The sequence below is a fragment of the Dermacentor albipictus genome, chromosome 7 (assembly GCF_038994185.2).
Source record: "Dermacentor albipictus isolate Rhodes 1998 colony chromosome 7, USDA_Dalb.pri_finalv2, whole genome shotgun sequence".
Taxonomy (NCBI): Eukaryota; Metazoa; Arthropoda; class Arachnida; order Ixodida; family Ixodidae; genus Dermacentor; species Dermacentor albipictus.
In genome coordinates, this window is record NC_091827.1 from 134,878,289 (window position 1) to 134,900,414 (window position 22,126).

General features: G+C 44.8%; 1 protein-coding gene and 1 pseudogene across 2 annotated transcripts in view; one reads left to right on the top strand and one right to left on the bottom strand.

Moving 5' to 3' along the window:
- LOC135911543 (prolyl hydroxylase EGLN3-like) overlaps positions 1-18,318 on the top strand; it is a 205,179-nt gene extending 186,861 nt beyond the window's left edge. For both annotated transcript variants that reach the window (XM_065443861.2, XM_065443862.2), the window contains one exon: positions 14,554-18,318. In XM_065443861.2, the coding sequence (XP_065299933.1) occupies positions 14,554-14,763 (210 nt within the window). In that variant the 3' untranslated portion in view covers positions 14,764-18,318. The remainder of the gene's footprint in view (positions 1-14,553) is intronic.
- The window catches only part of LOC135911544 (tigger transposable element-derived protein 6-like), a 374,082-nt pseudogene that overhangs the window by 20,932 nt on the left and 331,024 nt on the right, over positions 1-22,126 (bottom strand).

Genomic DNA, 22,126 nt, shown 5'->3' on the forward strand with positions numbered 1-22,126 from the left:
CATGCTGTCATCGGCGCCACACGGGTCGACCACGGTCGGTTCTGATGGTAAAGAGTTCTCAAATCAGGAGGCCCATGGCAAGTTCATGCGACGTCCCACCCCCCTTTTTTAAAGCAAAGCTTTCTTTACCTCTTCCTTTCACTTTTTCACTGCTGCTGCTGTCTTGCACACTGCGATGGGAAGTGGTTCAGAGCATGCATATCATGGCAGGAGCATGGCAGGGAGCAAAGGCAACATGAGAAGCTCCTTTGGACATTCGCACCGCTTTGCATGTGCGCAATGCCCTCCAGAGCTCCCTTTTATGTGGCAGTCAGGCCATACATCTGGGAATACAATATTCTGCACGCAAAAATAAGCGTCTTAATGGCAGAAGCTTATGTATTGCTCTCAGCTCTAAGACACATAAAGGCATTAAAACTGCAAAAAACTGCCATATTTACAGACTCTCTAAGCGTAGTAAGAGCTTAAGGGTCTTTACGGAAACGTATAAATGCAGTAGTCAATAACTTCTACTCATGTCTGCGCACTATGTACCGTATTTACACGACTGTAAGCCGATCGAATGTAAGTCAACCCGCCCATATCGCATGTGACAGGGCAACAAAAAAAAAAAAGAGAGAGAGAGAGAGAGAGCATACCCGAGGGCGCATTCGACAACAAAAATTTATTGGTAGCTGGTATGGTCACAGGAGTGCTCGCCCTCACTAGTGCTACCATTGTCATCGCGGCTACAGTCCCACAGAGCATTGTCATCCAGCGGAATTCCACATTTGACAAGGGACCCTCCACAACATCTTGTGGAACAGCAGTTTATGCCGAATGCACGCACCCACACGCAGCCGTCTGGGAGGCTCTTTTGACAGGTCTTGTTGGAGTAAGTTCAAGGTCTTCTGCCGCCAGCCACTCATACTCACGGTGGAGCAGGTCCAGAAAAGGCGAGGATCCGGGCTTGTTTCTTGACCATGTCGCACTTCACTGGCAGGAACCGATCACGCATTTCAGCGACGTACGTCGCAAGCTTGGCCTACAGCTCTGGAAAGTGTCCCGACTTCGGCCCGTGGGAAATTCTTTGCTTGCCTTCAGAGGGGAAAATTTTGCTTCGCTGTAGCTCGCACCACCCGTTCAGAAACATCAAACTTATGGCCCACTGCGCAGTGATTTGTTCCTTCGGCGTAAAGGATGGCAGCCCTCTTGAATGCTGCTGTGAACGAGTGCCGAATGTTTAATGGGCCTGGAGCACTCATGACAACTGAGGGAGCATGATGGCAGTAGCGCGTAGCCGGCGGTCAAGTCGAACGCTTTAAACTAAGAGCATGCTAAGAGCTACAGGGAAAGAGAAACATGTGAGTGGTGTTTGCTCTTCCATTGCTCTTCCATGAACTATCAATACTCCCCGCAAGTGCCGCCGTTCTGAGGGTGCTGTTGCTAATGGAACAGTGGCACTTCCATAAACTATCAGAACCCCCCCCCCCCCCCATGAGTTGTATTTCAGTCATGTACATTCAATACTTAAATATGGATGTGTTTGTTAAAACCCACACACATCTGAGCTTATAAATAAATTAGGAAAAAATCCAGAATAGGGCAGTTAGATTTGTTCTTGGTAACTATAGCCAGCAGCTTAGCATGACAGAAAGCAAACTTAAACTTAAGTGGCCAGAGCTGAAGGATCGTAGAAGGCGTATCAGATTAAAATTTTTCCACTATATTTATTATTCTAAAACAGGTATAAACCGGGAACAATATATCTAGGCACCACACTACATATCTAAGCGACTTGGCCACTGTTTAAAAGTCAGGGAATTTTCTTGTAAGGGTGACATCTTCTGTTATCCCTTTTTTGTTTGAACTGTTTGAGATTGGAACAGTTTGCCATCGAACATTGTATACATCATGGAAAATGATGCTTTTTTCCACGCATTGAAATAATTTGTTCATGTATTTATTCAACTCTGTAACCTCCCTGTTGTAATGCCCTACGGGTGATGCAGGTAACCAACAAATAAAAAAAATGAGTGTTGTGTGCATTGTAAAACTCTAAAAAATGTTGAAAAACCCTTCCGAAAAGTGAATAAATGTGCGGCATGGCGAAAAGCTATGGGTAAGGCCATACAGCAAACATAAAATTGTACTTATGTTGAAGCTCCCCTGATATCTCGTTGGTCTCGCTTTTTTGGCGGTGCCATGTTTTGGTTTTGATTGTAAGTTGACCCCCACTTCATATTTTTAAATAATATAAAGAATAGGTCGACTTACAATCATGTAAATATGGTATGCATCTAACCAACATATAGTAGTATGTTGGGTGCCAGGCCACAGTAGGCAATATGCTTGCAGACAAACTTGCTACGTCCATAACAAGGAGAGCCTCTTACACTACCGTAGCTATCCCTTTCACAGGGTTGAAGCCTTTCTTGCGCAGAATGCTGAGAAGCTTTTGGCAATCCATTTGGGACCTTGAAACCTCTAATAAACTTCATTTAATTAAGCTGCACGTACAAAGTTGGCCTTCAGTAGCAAAAGCGCGACAGACTGGTGTCATGTTCTGTCGACTGACAATAGCACACATATACAGTACTCATTCTTACCTGTTGACTGGTAGTGAACTTCCCCTCTGTTGTAGGTGTGGTGAGAGGCTGACTATTCTCCATGTCTTGGTGGAGTGTCGAGAAGCATAAGCTGAATGAGGAAAACACTTTAGTACTCTTGTATTGTTTCTTGAAGCAGAGTCAATTTTTGATCATAAATCAGTTTGAAATCTTATACAAGATGTCGATTTATTGCACGTTAAAAGCCCACTATATTTGTAGCGCATCCTCTGACAAGAGGCTGATGCTGCGATAGTAGCGACCTGTACGGCACATGCCTCCGTGCCCTTGTGCCTAACTGCCTTGGTGAGGCAGCGCTGCTACTTGTAGTAACATATTTTAGTGCATCACCTGTTCGTAGTGCATTGTTTCTCCATAGCATATGTCATGTGTCATTGTCTAGTTTTATTACAAGTATATTTATGCACTTTCCAAAGAATATTTTTTAGGCCTCTATACAGCAGTGTGTCGCCCACGTCTCAACGATCATTATTCATTTATGCTATTAAATGCTACTACAGTCCAAGCCTGCGATAATGAAATCGAGCAACTACGAAATTCTCGTGACAGTGAAATATTTAAGTATCCCCAGCAAATGCCCATAAGATTCAATGCATTTCATACCTTTTGACAATGAAATGTTGCTGTACTGCAATCCCTCAACAAAATTTACCAGAATGTAACCTTGCATGTTACCTGCTCTGGCTAAGGCTTTAAACTGTGCTCAGATGCACTTGCTTTCCACTAAAGTTGCATAAAATACCACCACATTACACTTGCATGGGCACCACCATATTTGTTTACAAAAACAAGCAAGCCCCGAAAGCAATTGCCTGTGCCGGAAATACGTCATGGCTGCTATCTTGTTTGTTGATTGCCTGTTTGGTATGCATTTTTCTACCAACATGTAACGATGGTTTTTGCACACGTAGTGCAGTACGTAATGTATGCTTGGTGAGAAAAATGCAGCAAAGACAAGGAAATACGCGTAACACCGGCATGGAATTGCTTATGGCACTTGAGATGGCGATTGCAGCATGGAGTGCCACACATCAGGCCGTGATTGAGCGATTGTCTGGGAATATGCATCCCTTGCTTCAAAAACACCGGTTTTATTTATTTATTTATTTATTTATTTCGTGTACCCTCAGGGCCAGAGGCATTAAAGAGGGGAGTGGTTACATCAAATACAAAAAAAAGAAAAAAGTACAGTGCAGCAAAATAGTTAATAGTACTGAAATAGATGGTTCTCGGTTATACAGTGTTATTTGAGTGTTCCTGGAGTGCTGGTCAATAAAAGTAAATACGGTACAGGCAGTGCAGTAATACAGTGTTCCGGTAATACAAAACAAAAACAGTAATACAATTGGTAGTACAAAAACACGAATGAAATGCTCCTGTTTATGCAATGTTATCTAATACTGCCGTGAAGTGCTGATGGTCAACAATAGTAGCGGTGGAGGCTGGTAGGCGATTCCACTTGGCAGATGTACGCGGAAGGAATGAATGAGACATGACATTGGTTTGGCATAATGTAATTCCAACTTTGTTATTGTGATCTAACCTTGATGAAATGTATTGAGGAGGGGAGATTAGCTCGTCGCGAAGTGAAGAATGATGAAATATCTTATGAAAAAGTGAAAGTCTAAGGCCTTTACGGCGAGAGGCTAAAGATGGCAAATCAAGGTTTAATTTCATTACAGAAGTGCTGGCAGTTCGGTTATAATTAGAAAAAACGAAATGAGCAGAATTATTTTGTACCATTTCTAAAGAGTGAATTAGGTTTTTCTGAAAGGGATCCCAAACTGCTCCGGCGTACTCTAGTTTTGAGCGGACTAGTGACTTGTATAACATTAATTTTAGGGAAGATGGTGCCTTAGTAAAATTGCATTTTAGGTATCCCAGCATGCGGTTAGCATTTTTAATTACGTAAGAAGCGTGCATGGACCACGAGAGGTTTCTAGTAATATGGACACCAAGATATTTGTGGGAGGAAACAGGGTCTAAGGGGTGATTATTAACGCAGTAAGAAGGAAGCTGGTTAGAAGTTCTGGACACGCGCATAAATTTACATTTATTGATATTTAATTCCATTGACCATGATTGGCACCAAGTAGAAATAGCGTTAAGGTCGGATTGAAGAGAAGATATATCAGTGTCACATATTATTTCCCTGAAGATTACGCAATCATCGGCGAATAAGTGAATGTTAGAGGAAACACAAGAGGGTAGATCATTTATGTGAATATAAAAAAAGGAGGGGACCAAGTACCGACCCTTGAGGTACGCCGGACTGTACTCTGCTCGGTTGAGAGTTTGAGTCATTAGCAAAGACAAACTGTGAACGGTTAGAAAGAAAGCACTCAAGCCATGCAAGAAGTCTGGGATCAATGTTAATTCGATGCAGCTTAAACATTAGAAGGTTATGGCACACTTTGTCAAACGCTTTCGAAAAGTCCAAAAACATACAGTCGGCAGTTGAAGAGCGGTCAAGAATGACGTTTAGCTTATGCGTAAATAAAACTAGTTGTGTTTCACATGAATATGTCTTGCGAAAGCCATGTTGCGATGGTGAAAAAAATGAGTTAGTTTCAAGAAAGCTAGCAAGATTAGAGGCAAGTATATGTTCTAACATCTTACATGGAATGGAAGTGAGCGAGATAGGGCGGTAGTTATATGGAGAATGCTTGTCACCCGACTTATGGAGTGGGATCACCTTCGCAATCTTCCATTCATCAGGCAAAGAACCCTTATCTAGCGACTGTTGGAAGATCATTCCTAGGAAAATTGAAGAGTAACAGCTAGTGCTTTTCAAAAATTTCGCGTTTATTAAATCGTGTCCTGGAGCCGAAGATATTTTTAAAGATGAGATAATTGGTACGATGCCTGCTGGTTCAATGATTATGGGAAACATTGCTTGATAATCGTAGTCATGCGTGGATGGAAGAGTAATGTGTGTAGTTGATGAAAAGTTGTGCATGAAAACATCATTAAGCGCGGACGCACATTGATTAGTGGGAATAACATTTCCAGAGCTGTCGATTAAGGTTATCATGTCGTCCGCCTTGGGGTTAATGACGTGCCAGAATTTCTTGGTGTCGGTTTTAAGCATTAAAGGCAAGGTATTGCCAAGAAAGTGATCTTTGGCTTGTTTAAGTGCGGCAACATACTCATCTGCCGCCAGTTTGTATTTGGTCCAGCGGTTTACGCTAGGTGAATGTTTGGCTAATTTGTGCAGGCGTTTCTTTTTATTAGACAGGCGCTTGAGACGGAGGTTGTACCATGGGGCGTTTAGATTACATGCAATGGTGCGCAGTGGGATGTATTTGTTTGTTAGTTCCGCAATTTTTGCAGCAAACATGTTCCAGTTGGTCTGAACGGTACGGCTGTCGAAGTTGTTTATAATGAAGTGGGGTTTATGTAGCTCGTTCGAGGGATCGCAGGTAGCTCTAGATACGAGTCCTAGCGCTTCGCACCAACAACCCGCGCTCGTGTCTCGCGCCGCAGCGGTGGCAGTCCGCACAGTGCCACATGCATATTACCCACTACAACTACAGTGCCACATGCATATTACCCGCTACAACTTCCCCCGGGGCGAAGAGGAGCCATCCTGGCGACCTAAGGCGATGATACGATAAGGGGGTCGTGGTACGGCTTCAGGCGGCTGACGTGAACATACTCGCGGCCACGGCGGCGTTTGTCCGAAGATGGCGTCACCGGTTCGACCACATAATTCACAGGCGAAGTACACGCGACGATCCGGTACGGACCTTGATATTTCGGGGCAAGCTTTGGGCTAAGGCCTGGAGCTTGGAAGGGCAGCCGAAGCCAGACGTGAGAGTCCACGGCGAAGGACTGTGTGGGCTGATCGTTGTCGTGGCGATCTTTGCGGATTCCTTGGGTATCCGACGTGAACGAGCGAGCCAGTTGGCGGCACTCTTCAGCATGGCGAGCAACTTCGGAAAGAGGGGTGAATTCAGAGGCATCCGGGTGATATGGTAGTACGGTGTCGAGGGTAGTGGATGGTTCACGCCCATAAAGAAGGAAAAATGGTGAGAAGCCTGTGGTAGCCTGAACGGCGGTATTGTATGCGTACGTCACAAAAGGGAGGACATCGTCCCAATTGGAATGATCCGACGCAACATACATGGTGAGCATGTCCCCAAGGGTGCGGTTGAATCGTTCCGTTAGACCGTTAGTTTGTGGGTGATACGCCGTAGTGGTGCGGTGAATAGTGCGGCACGCGGCGAGTAGCTCATTAATAACTTCGGACAAGAAGACACGGCCTCGGTCACTGAGCAGTTCTCGCGGTGCGCCGTGCCGTAAGACGAAATGCCGCAAGATGAATGCGGCGACGTCGCGAGCAGCAGCCGAAGCAAGTGCAGCAGTCTCAGCATATCTTGTCAGGTGGTCTACTGCGACAATTATCCAACGATTTCCGGTAGCGCTGCATGGAAGAGGCCCATAAAGGTCGATGCCAACCCGATCAAAAGGACGTGCAGGACACGGTAAAGGTTGCAGAGGGCCTGTCGTATGAGAAGATGTCTTGCGTCGCTGACAGGCTGCACATGACCGAATGTATTTGCGGACATAAGAATACATGCCGCGCCAGTAGTACCGCTGGCGGAGCCGCTCGTAGGTTTTCAGGACGCCAGCATGAGCTTGTTGTGGGTCTGCATGGAAATACGTGCATACGTCGGAACGCAAATGGCGAGGGATGACTAGTAGCCATTTGCGACCGTCGGGCTGATAGTTTCGGCGGTACAAGATGGCGTCCCGTAGCACGAAGTGGGTGGCTTGGCGACGAATGGCTCGAGGGCATGTAGACGTTGAAGAACTGCTAAGAATGTCAATAAGAGAAACAATCCACGGATCTTTTCTCTGTTCAGACGGCATGTCAGTAACAGCAAGCGTAGCAACCGGGCACTCTGTGGATGAAGGTGGCCTTTCGTCGGATCGCATGGGCGCACGGGAGAGCGCATCTGCATCAGAATGTTGGCGCCCGGATCGATAAATGATGCGAATGTCAAATTCTTGGATCCGAAGAGCCCAACGTCCAAGACGCCCCGACGGGTCTTTCAGTGACGCAAGCCAGCAGAGCGCGTGGTGGTCTGTCACAACGTCGAACGGACGGCCATACAAGTAAGGGCGAAATTTGTTTAAGGCCCAAACAATAGCTAAACATTCTTTTTCCGTGACAGAATAATTGGATTCTGCCTTCGTGAGAGCACGACTCGCATATGCAACCACATATTCTGCAAAGCCAGGCTTCCGTTGTGCAAGGACGGCCCCAAGACCAACGCCGCTGGCGTCGGTATGAACTTCAGTCGGTGCACTCGGGTCGTAGTGGCGTAGAACAGGCGGTGAGGTAAGCCGACGACGCAAAGTGGTGAAGGCTTGGTCACACGCCGGAGTCCAGTCGCGAAGGTCACCAGAGCCAGCCAGGAGCTTCGTCAGGGGAGCGATGATGCAGGCAAAATTGCGCACAAAGCGGCGAAAATAAGAGCAAAGACCGACGAAACTGCGGAGCTCTTTCACTGTAGTCGGCCGCGGAAATTCTGCGACAGCACGAAGTTTGTCAGGGTCGGGAAGGACGCCGTCTTTGGACACGACATGGCCAAGTATGGTCAGCTGGCGGGCTCCGAAGCGGCACTTTTTCAAGTTAAGTTGAAGGCCGGCGGTGGTAAGGCAAGTAAGGACTTCGCGTAGACGAGAGAGGTGAGTGGTGAAATCAGGGGAGAAAACTACCACGTCGTCTAAATAACATAAGCATGTCTTCCATTTGAGGCCTCGTAGAAGATTGTCCATCATCCTTTCGAATGTCGCGGGTGCATTGCAGAGGCCGAATGGCATTACGGTAAACTCATACAGGCCATCAGGCGTAATAAAAGCTGTCTTGGAGCGGTCGGATTCATCCACTGGCACTTGCCAATAGCCCGATCGCAAGTCCAAAGAAGAAAAGAATTCGGCACCATGAAGACAATCTAAGGCGTCATCTATGCGCGGTAGAGGATAGACATCTTTTCGTGTAATCTTGTTGAGGCGACGATAGTCCACACAGAAACGAATCGAGCCATCTTTTTTCTTAATGAGTACTACAGGAGATGACCAAGGGCTGCAGGATGGCTTGATAACACCACGTTCAGAACGTCTAGAAAAGCAGATAATTCGGCGTTGATTGCTTCAAAATTTCCTTTCGCATAGTCTCGAAAAGATTTGAATTTTTTACCGGTTTTTGGCCGCAAAATATTTATGTCAAACGAAAGTGCTGAATGGTCGCTCAAGCCGGGTAAATAGGTGATGTCGGAAACTAGGTCAGGCCGCGATGTTAATAGAAGGTCAAGTGTGTTCTCAACGGATTCGGTAGTGCGTGTGGGTTGAGTAACAAGTTGTGAAAGTGAGAAGACAGAGCACATGCCTAAGAACTCATTGGCTAATGAAGAAAAAGGGTGTAAAGTTGTAGGTTCAGTATTCCATATTATGTTCGGTAGATTAAAATCGCCAAGCAAAAATAAAGGTAATGTAGGATGACGAGATGTAACAATATTAATGATATCATGCATCTCATTTACGAAGTTAGATGAATAAGTTGGGGGGCGGTAACAAACACCAATGATTATCTTCTGGTGATTTATTTCAATTACAATTACAATTTCAAGGTTTTGGTGCTACCCGACAGGCATCGCGTGCGGATTCGGTGTCGGATTTAAATTTGTGCCGTAATCTCGATAAAGTGCTTTTGGGTATACAAGATACAATCACTTTTGCACTCAGCGCCGGACGCATTGGCACCTATGGGTGACAGCATACGCTGGAGAAATGCTGCTACATGTGTGGAGCACTGTTGGTCTGCATCCAGTGAAAGTCACGCAAAATCTCACAAAAGTGATTGTATCTTAGAAAGCTAGTGACCGAGAATACTGCTCCACCGCAATACTGCCTCTGCTGATGGACGCATGCGGCACACTTTCTGCTGTCGGCAGTGCGGTTTTATATCCTCGAGCAAAGCTTTCCAAAATAGGCTAATGAAATTTTGACAATAAAGTTTCACTTTGCGACTCATTGCCTATCTGCACTGTCCCATTTCGCGACAACAAATTTTTTTGTACTTGAAGAAAAGAGCGCTACGAAGACGCGGACTAAAAGAAGAACATGTACGACGGACAAGGCGCTACTTCCAACTAAATGTTTTTTTGAATAAACAGGACTTTAAATAGATACAACCTAGAATGGCCCATCGTGACATCACTACCTCTCTATCTCATTAGAAAAGCTATCTCTTTTTTGGTAAGCATTACTGAAGGGCAGATAATGCACGTGTCTTCGGCCTTTGCAATCTAGAAAGCTTCTAATATCTCACGTTCTAATCTGTCTCTAGACCGTGCCAGAAACCTGGTGTCGCGAAGATATGGGCAGCAATTGTGACGTTTACAGTTACAGTGTTCTGCCACATAGCCCCTCGCATTGTTATTTACGGCCCAATTGTGCTCACGTTCCCTTTCATTAAAACACCGTCCGGTTTGACCGATAGAAACCTGTTGGCAACTTAGGGGTATCTCTTATACGACATTACTTTTGCAAGCCGTGTACTGCGCTGCATGTTTCTTAGAGCATGGTTCGGGTTTTGCTTTTGTCATCATAGGGCATATCTTGGCCAGCTTACATGGTGCACTGAAGAGAAGATTAACACTGTGCCTTTGCGCCACCTACTTGAGGTTGTGGGACACCCTGTACCAATAAGAAATCACATGTAATCTCTTCCTATCAAATGGCTTTTTTGTGTTAGCGCCCTCTCTTGCCTGTTTGATCTTTTGAAGAAGCTTATCGCAAACGCTAGAGATCAAGAGTGAAAGGAAACCGGCTAGGCGTAGCCTTGAAACTTGTTTATTGAAACTGCTTTCTATTTTGTGGTTGCAAGATTTGTTCAGCGCTTCTTTTAGAAAAGTCATTGCAACTCCTCTTTTTACTAGCTTGGAGTGCGCAGTGTCGTATGAAATTAGCTGCTTGTTCAATCTCGGCTAGTATTCGAAACAGACGTGTGTTCATCAGAGTGAGATTGAGGTCCAGAAAGCAAATGCTGTTATCACAAGGCCTTTCGCACGTGAAGTTTAGAGCCTCCGATGCTATCTAAATGTGTTAATTATAGATTCAACAGTGTCATCTAGCCTAGACCTTGGAACGTCGTTAATGACCACCAGGTAGTCATCAACGTACCTCATTATGGAAGGAGCACATGACTGATTCAGAATGCTATTTACACAAGTTCTTTTTTCCCGAGTACAACAGAAGGAGCACTGACGATGACTGTGTCAGTGCTCCTTCTGTTGTACTCGGGAAAGAATAACTTGATTATCTCAGGGCAAACGGGTGTGTCGAATCAGCTAGGTAGGGTGGGAGATGAGCAAGATTGTTCGTAGTGATGTAAAAAAGAGGGGGGGGGGAAGAGAGGGAAAGGTTTTTTCACCTTTCTTTTTTTTCACTTTTTGCTTTTATGCCTTTCTTCTGTTGGTTTGACACTGCTGATGACTGTTGCCTAGACCAAGGAAATATTTTTGAGTGGTCCTGCGCACTAGTAGCCCCCCCCCCCTCCCCCTGTATACATAAAGCCCTGTTTTCCATGAATGAAATTCAGTTGAAGTCCGGCATTCGTGTTGTCTTTCTCTTCTCGTCTGTGTTCAATTGTGCGCTGGAACGGTGTTTCATAATGCTGTAGTTCCCTCTTTCCACGTCACGTTAATAATTTTGAACGCTATTGTCAACCCAGATGAATCTTGCACCGATAGAGATGAGAACACTGCGCCTGTCAAGGCACGAACCATTCATGGATCATTCACCAAAAGTATCGATATTCGAATATTATGTATTTAATTTGTGAATCATATTATTTGAAAGTTCGCTATTCGATTTGAAATCGAACATTTGAGCATTCGCACACCCCTGGTCTTACCCCAAGCAAAAAACACAGACTCGGATTCCAAGTCTATTCAACAGAAAGATCTTGGTGCCACCCCTGCCTGAACCTAATAATGCTCCTGCAGGTTTGGTAAATGTGTTTTTGCGAGGCTCGCCCTACAATAGACAGTCGCAACACACAAAGCTGCTTTAGCAGGTTTTGTTGTCTCTCTGCCGTGGCGCAGAGGATGCTCCGGAGCCAGATCCCCAACCAGCACAGGTTTGTTAGCCCAAGATTCAGCATGGTGCAGCAGTCAAGGTGCTTGCAGGCAAAGGCTCACCACAAGACCGATAAAGTATGCGCGCCCAATGCGCTAGAGCTAACCACTTAGTGGTTCACCAAGTGCAAGAACGAGAAGTCGCGTGAGCAAAGGTCCCGCGTAACCAGCTCATCGCAGGCCTGTGAGCTTCTGCCGCTGTGGCAATGAAGCGCTCAGCAGAAGAGAGCTAAGTTAGGGTGCCCGGGGGCTGCCATTCGGCAGGCCAATCGGGGTACGTCCCGGTGACATATGCTCATGCAGTGACTCGACACCGGGAGAGAGAAGCACAGCTTGTGCTGGAAATCAGCTCCAGCGCACTAGCCGTGCCCGTCATATTGCCAATTTCGTTCGCGGTTGCCAGAGATCAAGCTAAGCACAATGGGCTAGCAGGGGGACAAGGCGCACAAATTCATTATCAATTCATTCTAGAAGATATCCATTTAAAGAACTGCAAGGTAGGGAAGCAAGGCTAGACAACTTCTCTGCCTTGTTATCCATTGCGTGTACGTTTTCTAGAACGAACTCTTGGATTTTTTTATTGAATTTGGCTACTTTGCCAACTTCCTCTCTGACCCCAACACCACACTGTAGGAACATATGCATGTAGTATGATGCGAATTTGAATGTCCTGCATTGGTAGCACAAGGAAGGAGGCACAATTCTGATATTGTTTGCTGCGTGGCAAGTCTCCTCTCTGCAAGAGTCTGGTCCATGTTGGCTTCTGAGGCTGCAGTTTTGCTCAGATAGTCGGCCCCATCACCATTGGGGAAGAAACGATGCATGCCGAGAAGCTTCTATGCTTGAGGAAGAAACCCATAAGGGTATGTCTCCTCACATTTCAACAGGTCGCTACTTGTTGCTTCACTAGCTGATGCTCTTTCCTGTCTGGTAGTTTGTTCACCTGATTTCTCATCTCTGTAGTATGAGGGCAAACCAGAAAGTGTTTGCCGCTATACTTTTTTAAGCTAAATTACAGCTGTTAATGTGAAGTCAACATATCCATTCCAAGCGGTGGACCTTCCTTGGACTGGTCCAGCCTTATTTGCCAGTAGCTCCACGGCATGGCACTGCTTGCTCTCAGTTGTTGAAGATGGCACTCGTGCTTCACACATCCACAGTGTACGGGCAGCGAAGTGTGATTCGTTTTCTATGGAAGAAGAGACCAACACCCATCGAAATCCACAGGGAAATGCAGTCTACGTATGGGGAAAGGTGTCTCGCTTTGAGAAGTGTGAGGTGACGGTGTTGCCAGTTCATAAAAGGCCGTGAAGACTTGCATGACAATGACTGTTAGGGAGGCTGGTGCAGCACTGATTGACAACATGGCACAGGAGCATCTCAAATTTAGTTCTGCGATGAGACAAATGTCGTAACCAGTGTGAAAACTATGTTGAAAAATAGTTTCAAGTACGTAGAATAGTACATATGTTTGTAATTACCTGTATGCACCTTATTATGCCTAATAAAAGATAGAGGCAAAGGCTGACATGTGCAGACGGTTGGCACACTCCACGGATAGAAGAGTCGGTGTGTTTGTGATGCTCAGAAGGTGAACTAAGAAATTTGAATCCTTGGCACAGACTATAGTTTAGGCTGTAACTGCCCAGCATTTCTTGGACTCAATGCCATTGTATTGAACAGTATGTAGCATGAGAGCAGCTTAGTGTTCAAGATACTGAAAGGAAGAAAAATAAAAGGTGCTCATGTACAAACAAATGCACTCACATGCCCAGGGAAGGACTACCATTGTAATGTTGCCAAATGTTGTCTTTTTCAGTTGAGTCTTTTTGTGCTTCAGCAGGAGCAACTGACATCAATAATTCAATCATAGTTGGAGTTATCCACAGCCCTCGCACAATGCATGCTTACTTGTTGGCAGTACACATGCCTTTCAACCGTTTTGGCTATTGTTTTTTTTTTACATGTTAAAGAAGCTGCTTGATCTTTGAATAAATTTTCCAGTTTGCTGTACAGTGCTTGTCCTTTTTGTTTGTTTTTTATTCGTGTCCTCGTCTTCTTCGCGCCACTTTTACACAAGAATAATGCTTTGGCTGGAAAAAATATGCCATATTGAGAACTTCCTCCTCATTGACCCTTATACCAGTGCTACATGAGTACAGAAAATGACATTAAATTGCTAATGTGAGTTGCATGATGCCGCACGACAAATGTAGTTCATTTTTATTTAATGCATTCACTGGAAGTCATTCAACTGAGAAATTAATGCTCTTGACACCATACTTTGTGCTGTATAACTGAAACATTTGAAGCAGTGTCTATTATGTATTGACAATTTATACATAACTTTCAACTAGAATGTTCCTATCAGGAGTTGTAATGATGTGGCAGGCACTATTTTGCTCCTGGGTTTTGGATTTGTCGTGCAATGGCCAAAGTTGTATGTTCGGTTGCAATGTTGTAACAGGCAGCAATAAACTCAAGCTAACAGCACCATAGTGTGCTTAATTTTGCATTTCATGTTTTACTAAGGCAGAATAAAACTGTAAATGAATATTTATTATAATTATTTCTAGAAATTTGCTCACTTAAGAATTTGCTGTCACCGAGATCATTATGTGAAATGTCATAAAATTTGAACTTGTGGCTGCGCTGCCGAAAAAAAATGTCATTTGGGAATGGAAGGCATTAACAACCGAATGTCATTTTTAATGTCCATGTGGCACAGGTACTAGTGCAGGACCTGTTGGCACTTGGCCATTGTCTGTTTGCTTTCTCCCCTCCCTCTGCTGCAGCCAAGCAGGTGCCAAGCTACCAGCAGCAGGTCAGCATGTTGGAACCGTTCGCCTTTGCCAGCTACCAGCCAGGACGCCATGACGTGGCCTCAGGATTCGTTGGTCACCAGTTCGGTGGACAGCGCTCATGACGAAAGGCTTCCCATCAGCAACCCGGAGTGCAACTGGAATAGCACCATCAGCAGTAGTATGAACAACTCTGTGAGCTGATGCGACATGAAAATTTGAAAGGGTGTTGCCAGCATTGCAAGCTTGAGCTTGGTGTTCGCCAATGGTTTATCCTGAATGCAGGGCTCTGCTGTGTAGACCATTAGTGCAGCTTACCATAGTGAGCACGTGCCATGCAGCTGAAAGAGAGGCTTGACCCCTGGGAAGACCTAGCTTCACCTGTCAGCCGTGTTCCATGTCTGAGGAAGCAGCGTGCCTAATAAGGGTCACATGCTGGTGAACTTGGTAAGTAATCTAACTGTGGTGGAACCAGCCAAAGAATGCAACACGGGAAGGCATACATGTGCTGCAGACTTTTCAAAGGCATAAAGGTAGTTGCGAGCTCAGCTGTTGTGAGCCATGTTGTATTGTAGGTTTCTGGCTGGTTCCACCACACTTGTAGCATGCCTAGGGAAGTGATGGCGGTCAGAAAAAAAAATTGGTTTATGGCCAGCTGCTAATGAGCTGAAATGCACTGTGTAAAAGGAACAAAGAACATGAGTTCACATAAGCTGGTTTGGTTCCTTGAACATTCTTATGGGGGCACAATGTGTTGTGTACAATGGCTGCTCGAGCACTGCAGGCGGTTGGCCTGTGAAATTTGCTTCATCAAAACGTGTTGGCCTAGTAAGTAGGAATTGCTGTGAGACGTAATAGCTACTAAAATAATGCGCACCAACCACAGACATGAAAGAAAACAACAAGATGACATGGGCAGCGTTTCCAACTGATGCTGCCCGTGATTGTTTTCTTTCATGTCTGTGGTTTTTGTGTGTCCTGGAATTTGTTGATAACATTGCATACAATGAAATTCTGAATTATTAATTTCTTCTTGCCTTTTGAAAATGCTCTCTCTATTCACTTGGGATTGAAGTATTGTGAACTGGAGGATAAAAAGATGTCGCAGTTCTGCCTAAAAGGTGAGCATCGATTGTGATAGCAAATTATTAGACAGCTATATGAAGTAAGGATAGTAACTTTTCGGTCATATACACATGTGAACATTCACTTACTAATGAAATTAACAAGCATAGTGTCACAGACACACAGGCAAACATGAACACATCTCATTTTATTACCGCGAACACTCGCAATCAAAATGCTGGCATGAGAGCAGCGAGGGAATTTACCTTCGTGCTGCATCTCACTTCAGCGCCAACTAAGTGGCGAGAACACAGTGTACACAAAGCCATCAGCCCTCGGCATGCCTTGACTCGGTACCTACCACAAATTGCTTTCAAAATAGGGCCCTACACAGTCGTGCGATATGCACAGCTGCTGCCCGGGTAAAAGCTCTTACTGCCTTGAGTGCAATGGAAGACGACGTGCGTCCTTTGGTGCGTGGCGAGATGAAGCCACCGTCCTTCTCGGCTCACCCCTGCACGCATTCACTCGCACCTGCAGTTATGTGGAACATCACGGAGGCAGCGCGCTGCAATAGAATTATGGAAAACAAGTTTGGTAAGTATAAGTTAGAGCATCAAGAGTTTGCATAGTCAAGCGCCAACTCCAAAACATCTGATGCTGTCACCTTTACCAGAACATCAAGGGAGATGGTAGGAGGTGGAAGCAGTAATGAAAAAATGTCACATTTGTTTTGAAAATGACATGATAAACAAAGCATGACAGAATAGTGCCCGCCATTTTTTATGCTATAGCGATTATGTGGACACTCGAGGTGAATGAATGCCATCCCCATGTTATTCTGTGTTCAGTTGAAGTGCGATGAGAATGAGTGGCCAGTGCAACGTATGCTGCAGGTGCAAATGTGAGCCAAGGATAGTGGCTGAGTGTGTGCTGTATTCCTGTGCGCCCACTGTTGGGGGGGGGTCAGGTGGTGATCAAGCAAGTGCGTGTGCCCTCTTCTAGCCCAGCCGTGGCTGCACATGACAGTCCACAGAAATGAGCCGTGGGTTGCGTGCTGCATTTTGGAGGCATTCTGCAGTGGCGGGGGTGCAAGGTGGAAGACAAGCCAGGATGATGGTTGGTGCCCTCATATGTGCTGTCTTCTTGCACACCTAGTGTTGGTGGCTGCATGATTGAAGTTTCAGAGATGTAGTGAAGTGAATGGCAGCGTGAAGCCGTTTGCCTCCCTGCTGCCTGTTGTGTCGGCAGCGGCAGGCAAGTGGGGGCCCGCGCCCAGCGAACGCACGGCGAGTGCCGACGCAGAGAAGGATGACACGGAGCTAACTGCTCCTGCTGAAAACCGGACAAGGACTGCGCCGGCTCGCGGCCGTTTATTACTAAAAAGGACTTCACATGCCAGATGACACCTCCTGATTGGTCCCAGCTCGTCACATGACAGAAGGGGGGTGCGCCATCTAGCTAAACTACTATGAAACATAAATGTACGATAACACAGAGATCTGGCAGGGGGCGACACTATATTACACTGCCCTTCGCCACCGTGCGTACTCGCACTCATCTAGTGAGATCTGTTCATGCTTGTCAGTGCACGAGTGACGACATGCTTGTTAATTTAATTAGTAAGCAAACATTTTCTGCATTTTATAGAGGCAGTAAAACTGGGAGCATTATTTTTTGTAACCGTCTAATACTTTGCTATCGCTATCAATGCTTTGCCTTTTGGATGAAACTGCAACTTTTCTTATAGCCACTGTTATTACAATATTATTTTCAACCCGTCCAGCTGTAGTCTTCAACTATGGTCACATTAGGAAGCTTTATGTCTGTTGTGCTTTGTGTTTCTAAGTTTCTGACATATTTCTCTTCTTTACCAAGCAGGCATTGTTGGAATGTTGTGTTTAAATTTTTAGGCACCAAAATATCGCATAACATGAAGCCTCAAAGTGGTGCCCTTGCAAATTCAAATGCGACAAAGTCCTCTTGTGAGCCCTCTGTAGATATTTCTTGCAGAGTTGAACTCTGTTCTTTTATTAGGCAGTAGGAGCGGTCTGTGCGGAACCTATTGTTGAACCTCTATATAACAAATGTGCATAATGAATTATTGCATATAACCAAGTAAATAAGCATTGTCTCACCACTCCCATCTTTCACAGTGAGTCAATTGAATTCATTTTATTCTTCAGAAAACCTTGTGACTCGTCACAGGGACAATCAGTTGCATATTACCGAACAAAGATTAGAAATTGGTTGCTGGGAAAGTATTTGTGATCTCACAGTGTAACATATATATGTTTAAAATGACTATGGAATATAACAAGGTTCCAATGTTTTAGGGAGCCATTGCTGCTACCATGTAGAGCTGTGTATTTGCATATGTGCTTATCCAGTGTTTTCAGAAAATGTGTTCATTTCTGGCATAACATGACAGATGTGTTTACCTTGCCATGGTGTGCAGATAGAATGGGCTCGTCTGGCAGGGTAGTTAGTAGTTTTATGGATGGCTTTGCTGGGTACAACTGGTAGGGTGCACACCAGTATTTTTATGCACATTCTGTTGACCTAGGCTGCAATCATAAATGCGAGTGAAGTTGGATTCTGTTCGCATGCCTGAATACAGAAGGGCTGGATTGAGATTGCAGCTGTGCTCTGTGCAGTTTATGTAATGCTAATAAATGTATAACATTTTCTGCACTTGTTTGGATTGTTTAGTGCAAACACAAGTTTTTCTCGTGTTTCTGATTAGTGTCTCTGGAAGATATTTTTAAATAGTACCTCTAAAACTTGCGCTGAGACCGAAATCTGTTTCCTATAGAGTTGCCTTTGAGACAGCTGACTATTCTGTGTGAACTACTAAGTTTTTCACTAAACTCATCCAAAGCACTAGCATTACTTTCAAGGCAATGCCTTGAATATCCTGGTAAACGAAACCTGGTGAATGCTCAGCATTCAGTATGGATATTGCAAATTTGTATTACTCTTCACTATATGACACGATGCATACACGCAATTTTCTTACCATTTACTGATTGCCAGGTTACTGATGCCACGGCCAGCAATAGAAAAGCCGGTGGCGTCATGCTGTGACATTTTGCTAACTACAATGCATTCGATATATATTTTGTTGCGTCAGTCTTATTGTCCAAGAAAATTATCATAAAAGTGCGTAAGCTAACAGTTATGTCGCAGTTATGTTGTATTGCAGTTAGGTCGAATATGTAAGTTGCAATATTAATTTTGTGTGGTCTTTGATTAGGCACTCGTCACCAGATGTTGCTACCAGTGTTGTGCGTACCATACACCTCTACAGTTACCAAGTGAAACATGTTGGCACGAAGTTTTCAGACACAATAAAATGTCGCTAAAACTCTCTAATTCAAGGATCGCACTGCATAGTGCACTTCTGTTCAACAAGCATTAGGATGGTGTAGCAATGCTCAGGTTTCCTGCCAAACTAGCAGATGAAGCAGGAGCACAGATGGCATGGTTGATAGTGCGCTATCGTGCTTGACAAGTCTGCACGCTCACACGGTCATTCTTCTTTACAAGCACGCCTCTTATGTCAGAGGGCACGAAGTACTCCTTGAAATCGAAACCGCTACTGGTCGTGGGATAAGAGCATATAACTACACAATTGTCGCATACTGGAGAAAGCAAGTTTCTTTAGCACGATTACTGGGTCAACAGCTACTGATTCAATGCAACAAACAGAGCCCAAGGAATTTTCTGTCAGCACGCCTTTATTGAGTGAAATGGGGTATAAACGTTTACTCACACATGTGGGGTGTCTATGGAGTTTTCTTTCCTATAATATATTGCCCATGTATATAAAGTCAACACTAGTGAGATGGAAAAAGTGGGTGTTTCTTCATAAGTCTGTGATCTGCATCGTTTCAATGGTTTATTTAGTTATACCTGTCAGCACGAAACTGCGGGCTGCGGGAAGGTGGAAAGATTGACCCCAACATCACAGAAACCAGTTGAATCCATTGCCAGGAGGGTCTCCTTTGAGAGGCATTTGATTTCTTGGAATGGAGTTTTATACAACAATAGTGCACAAGTACACAGAGGACACTTGAAAAAGCTGTGCATTGCATAAAATTACTGTAAAAGAGTGACATAGTGGAATGAAGTATGAAAGATGCTGCATTGTTAAACCATTGCTCCTGTGAGCAGCCATGTCATGTCCTAGGAAAGCAAAATACACAAGGAAAAAAAATAGAATACGTATAGCCAGACTGTGAACCAGAAAAACAATTTGCAGCCCTTAAAGGGACACTAAAGTGAAAAATGATTTCTTCTGCATCAGTAAATTACCGTTCTACAACACCAAAAACACCACTCTTACAACGATAAGACATTTGGTAAGCCAGAAAAAGCGTAAGAACGAAATACGGGTGGTGACGCCTACTGAAGTTCCTGCACCTGGGGGCTGTGACGCCTTGGATTTTGATGGCATCTTCTATGGCTTACTAATTATACATAGCGGTACAAATTGACTACATTGTGTTCTAAAGGAACCAAATAATAAACATGGCAAGTTTCAGGAACCTTTATTATGGTGGCTCTCGCCACCATACATTTATTCAGCCAACGCGGCCAAATGCGAAAACATACTTTGGAATCCCTGACGTCACACTGACCTACCGGCGCTGGGGTTTCGGCGCGAAATTCAAATACTGATACTTGGACCTTCATTTTCTCATGTAATAAACAAACTATTTTTTTGAAATGACTGCCTGCAGGATTCTCAAACAATGCTTCATTATTTTAAACTGATTTATTGTTTCGCTTTAGTGTCCCTTTAAACCAGCCTAAACATATCTGTTGCATACAATGGAAAATAGCTTGCAATTTCACAAACCATTCAGCCAGTAGCTTGGGAGTTTATTATTTTTTTTTGACATAAAAATTGTAACAGCACAAATACATGCAACCACAAAGTAACAAGGACGAGACACAAGCGCTGACTGTCAACTAAATTTTATTGATGAAAGCGGATACCTTATATAAGAGGAAAGGCAGAAGTGAGGGGGGAAGGGAGTGATACAATGGGGAAAATGACATTACGCATCGATGAATGAACGTGCCGGCAGTCAACAGAATCAGGCGCTGAAAAACAAGAAAAAGCTATAAAAAAGTCGAGGGATACTAACATGCTGTCACCTGGTAGTGACGTTGAAGAACACAGTAGCAATACTGTGAAAGACAAAACGAACTTTTATTGGGCGAACCTGTGCCCACAAAAACAGGCTACACTTATAGCACAACGATAGCGGCGAACACGGTCGGCGATCGTCGAAAATCTGATCAGCGGGTCAAGCGCGTTGCCTTTTATACAGCAGTCGTCGAATGTTCCAGACTAATCGTTGGGACTCGCGTGCCTTCCACAAAGTTCTACACCATTCGCGTTGGGCGATGAAATCAGATAACACAAGGTTCGGCGACAACAGACAGCGGATAGAAGCATCGATAACTTTCCAGAAATTTCGGATACATGCAGGCGCGTCCCGCGCTGTGCGATAACATTTGTTAGGCGGCGAAACGTGGTCACCCGATAAAGATAAGTACACATGTCAATACAATCAAATCACTAAGCGGTTGCTTCCAAAAATTGAAGCTTTGCAGCAAAAAGCGATACAGAGGGGGTGCTTATGCACTTGCTGCCATATTTCTGTATGTGGAATGCTTCCAAACTGACGCGCGCCGTCACGTCGGCACTCTTGCTGAGAATCTTCGTCTCTCGCAATCGAGCTTCGCAACCTGTGCATTAAAAACGTGCGCGACCAAATGTGCATACTTGTTCTTTAAGTTACTTGAATTTCGGGCGTGTTCCCCCAAGGGTTCATTAATGCAGCGGCCGGTTTGACCGACATAAGCCTTTCCACACTTCAAGAGAATGGCGTAGACCACTCCTGTGGAACACTTGATGAACGGTTTCTCATGTTTTAGCTGACAACCTCTTTTTTTAGAGTTGCAGTTGTGTAGGCATGACTGTGCCAGCTTGTTGGGTGCCGAAAAAACAATGGACACCCCATGCCTGTTGGCTACCTTCTTGAGACTGTGCGAAGTCTTGTGCAGGTATGGCACAGTCAAAGGCTTGTCAGTCTTCTGACAGTCATCTTTTCTTCGTGTTCCTAGTTTTAGCTTCTGAAGGAGGGTCTCAGACACAGCAATCAAGACTGAACAGGGGAACCCCGCCGCCATAAGTCAGCTGGCCTGACTGTTTGGAATCGTCTCTTCAGAAGTCGTGCCCGCACCCAACGCAGAAAAGTTTTGAGAATCAGGCCAGCCAACTTTTGGCGGTGGGGCTCCCCTATTCGTTCTTGATTGCTGTGTCTGAGACCCTCCTTCAGAAGCTAAAACTAGGAACACGAAGAAAAGATGACTGTCGGAAGACTGACAAGCCTTTGGCTGTGCCGTACCTGTGCAAGACTTCGCACAGTCTCAAGAAGGTAGCCAACAGGCATGGGTTGTCCATTGTTTTTTCAGCACCCAACAA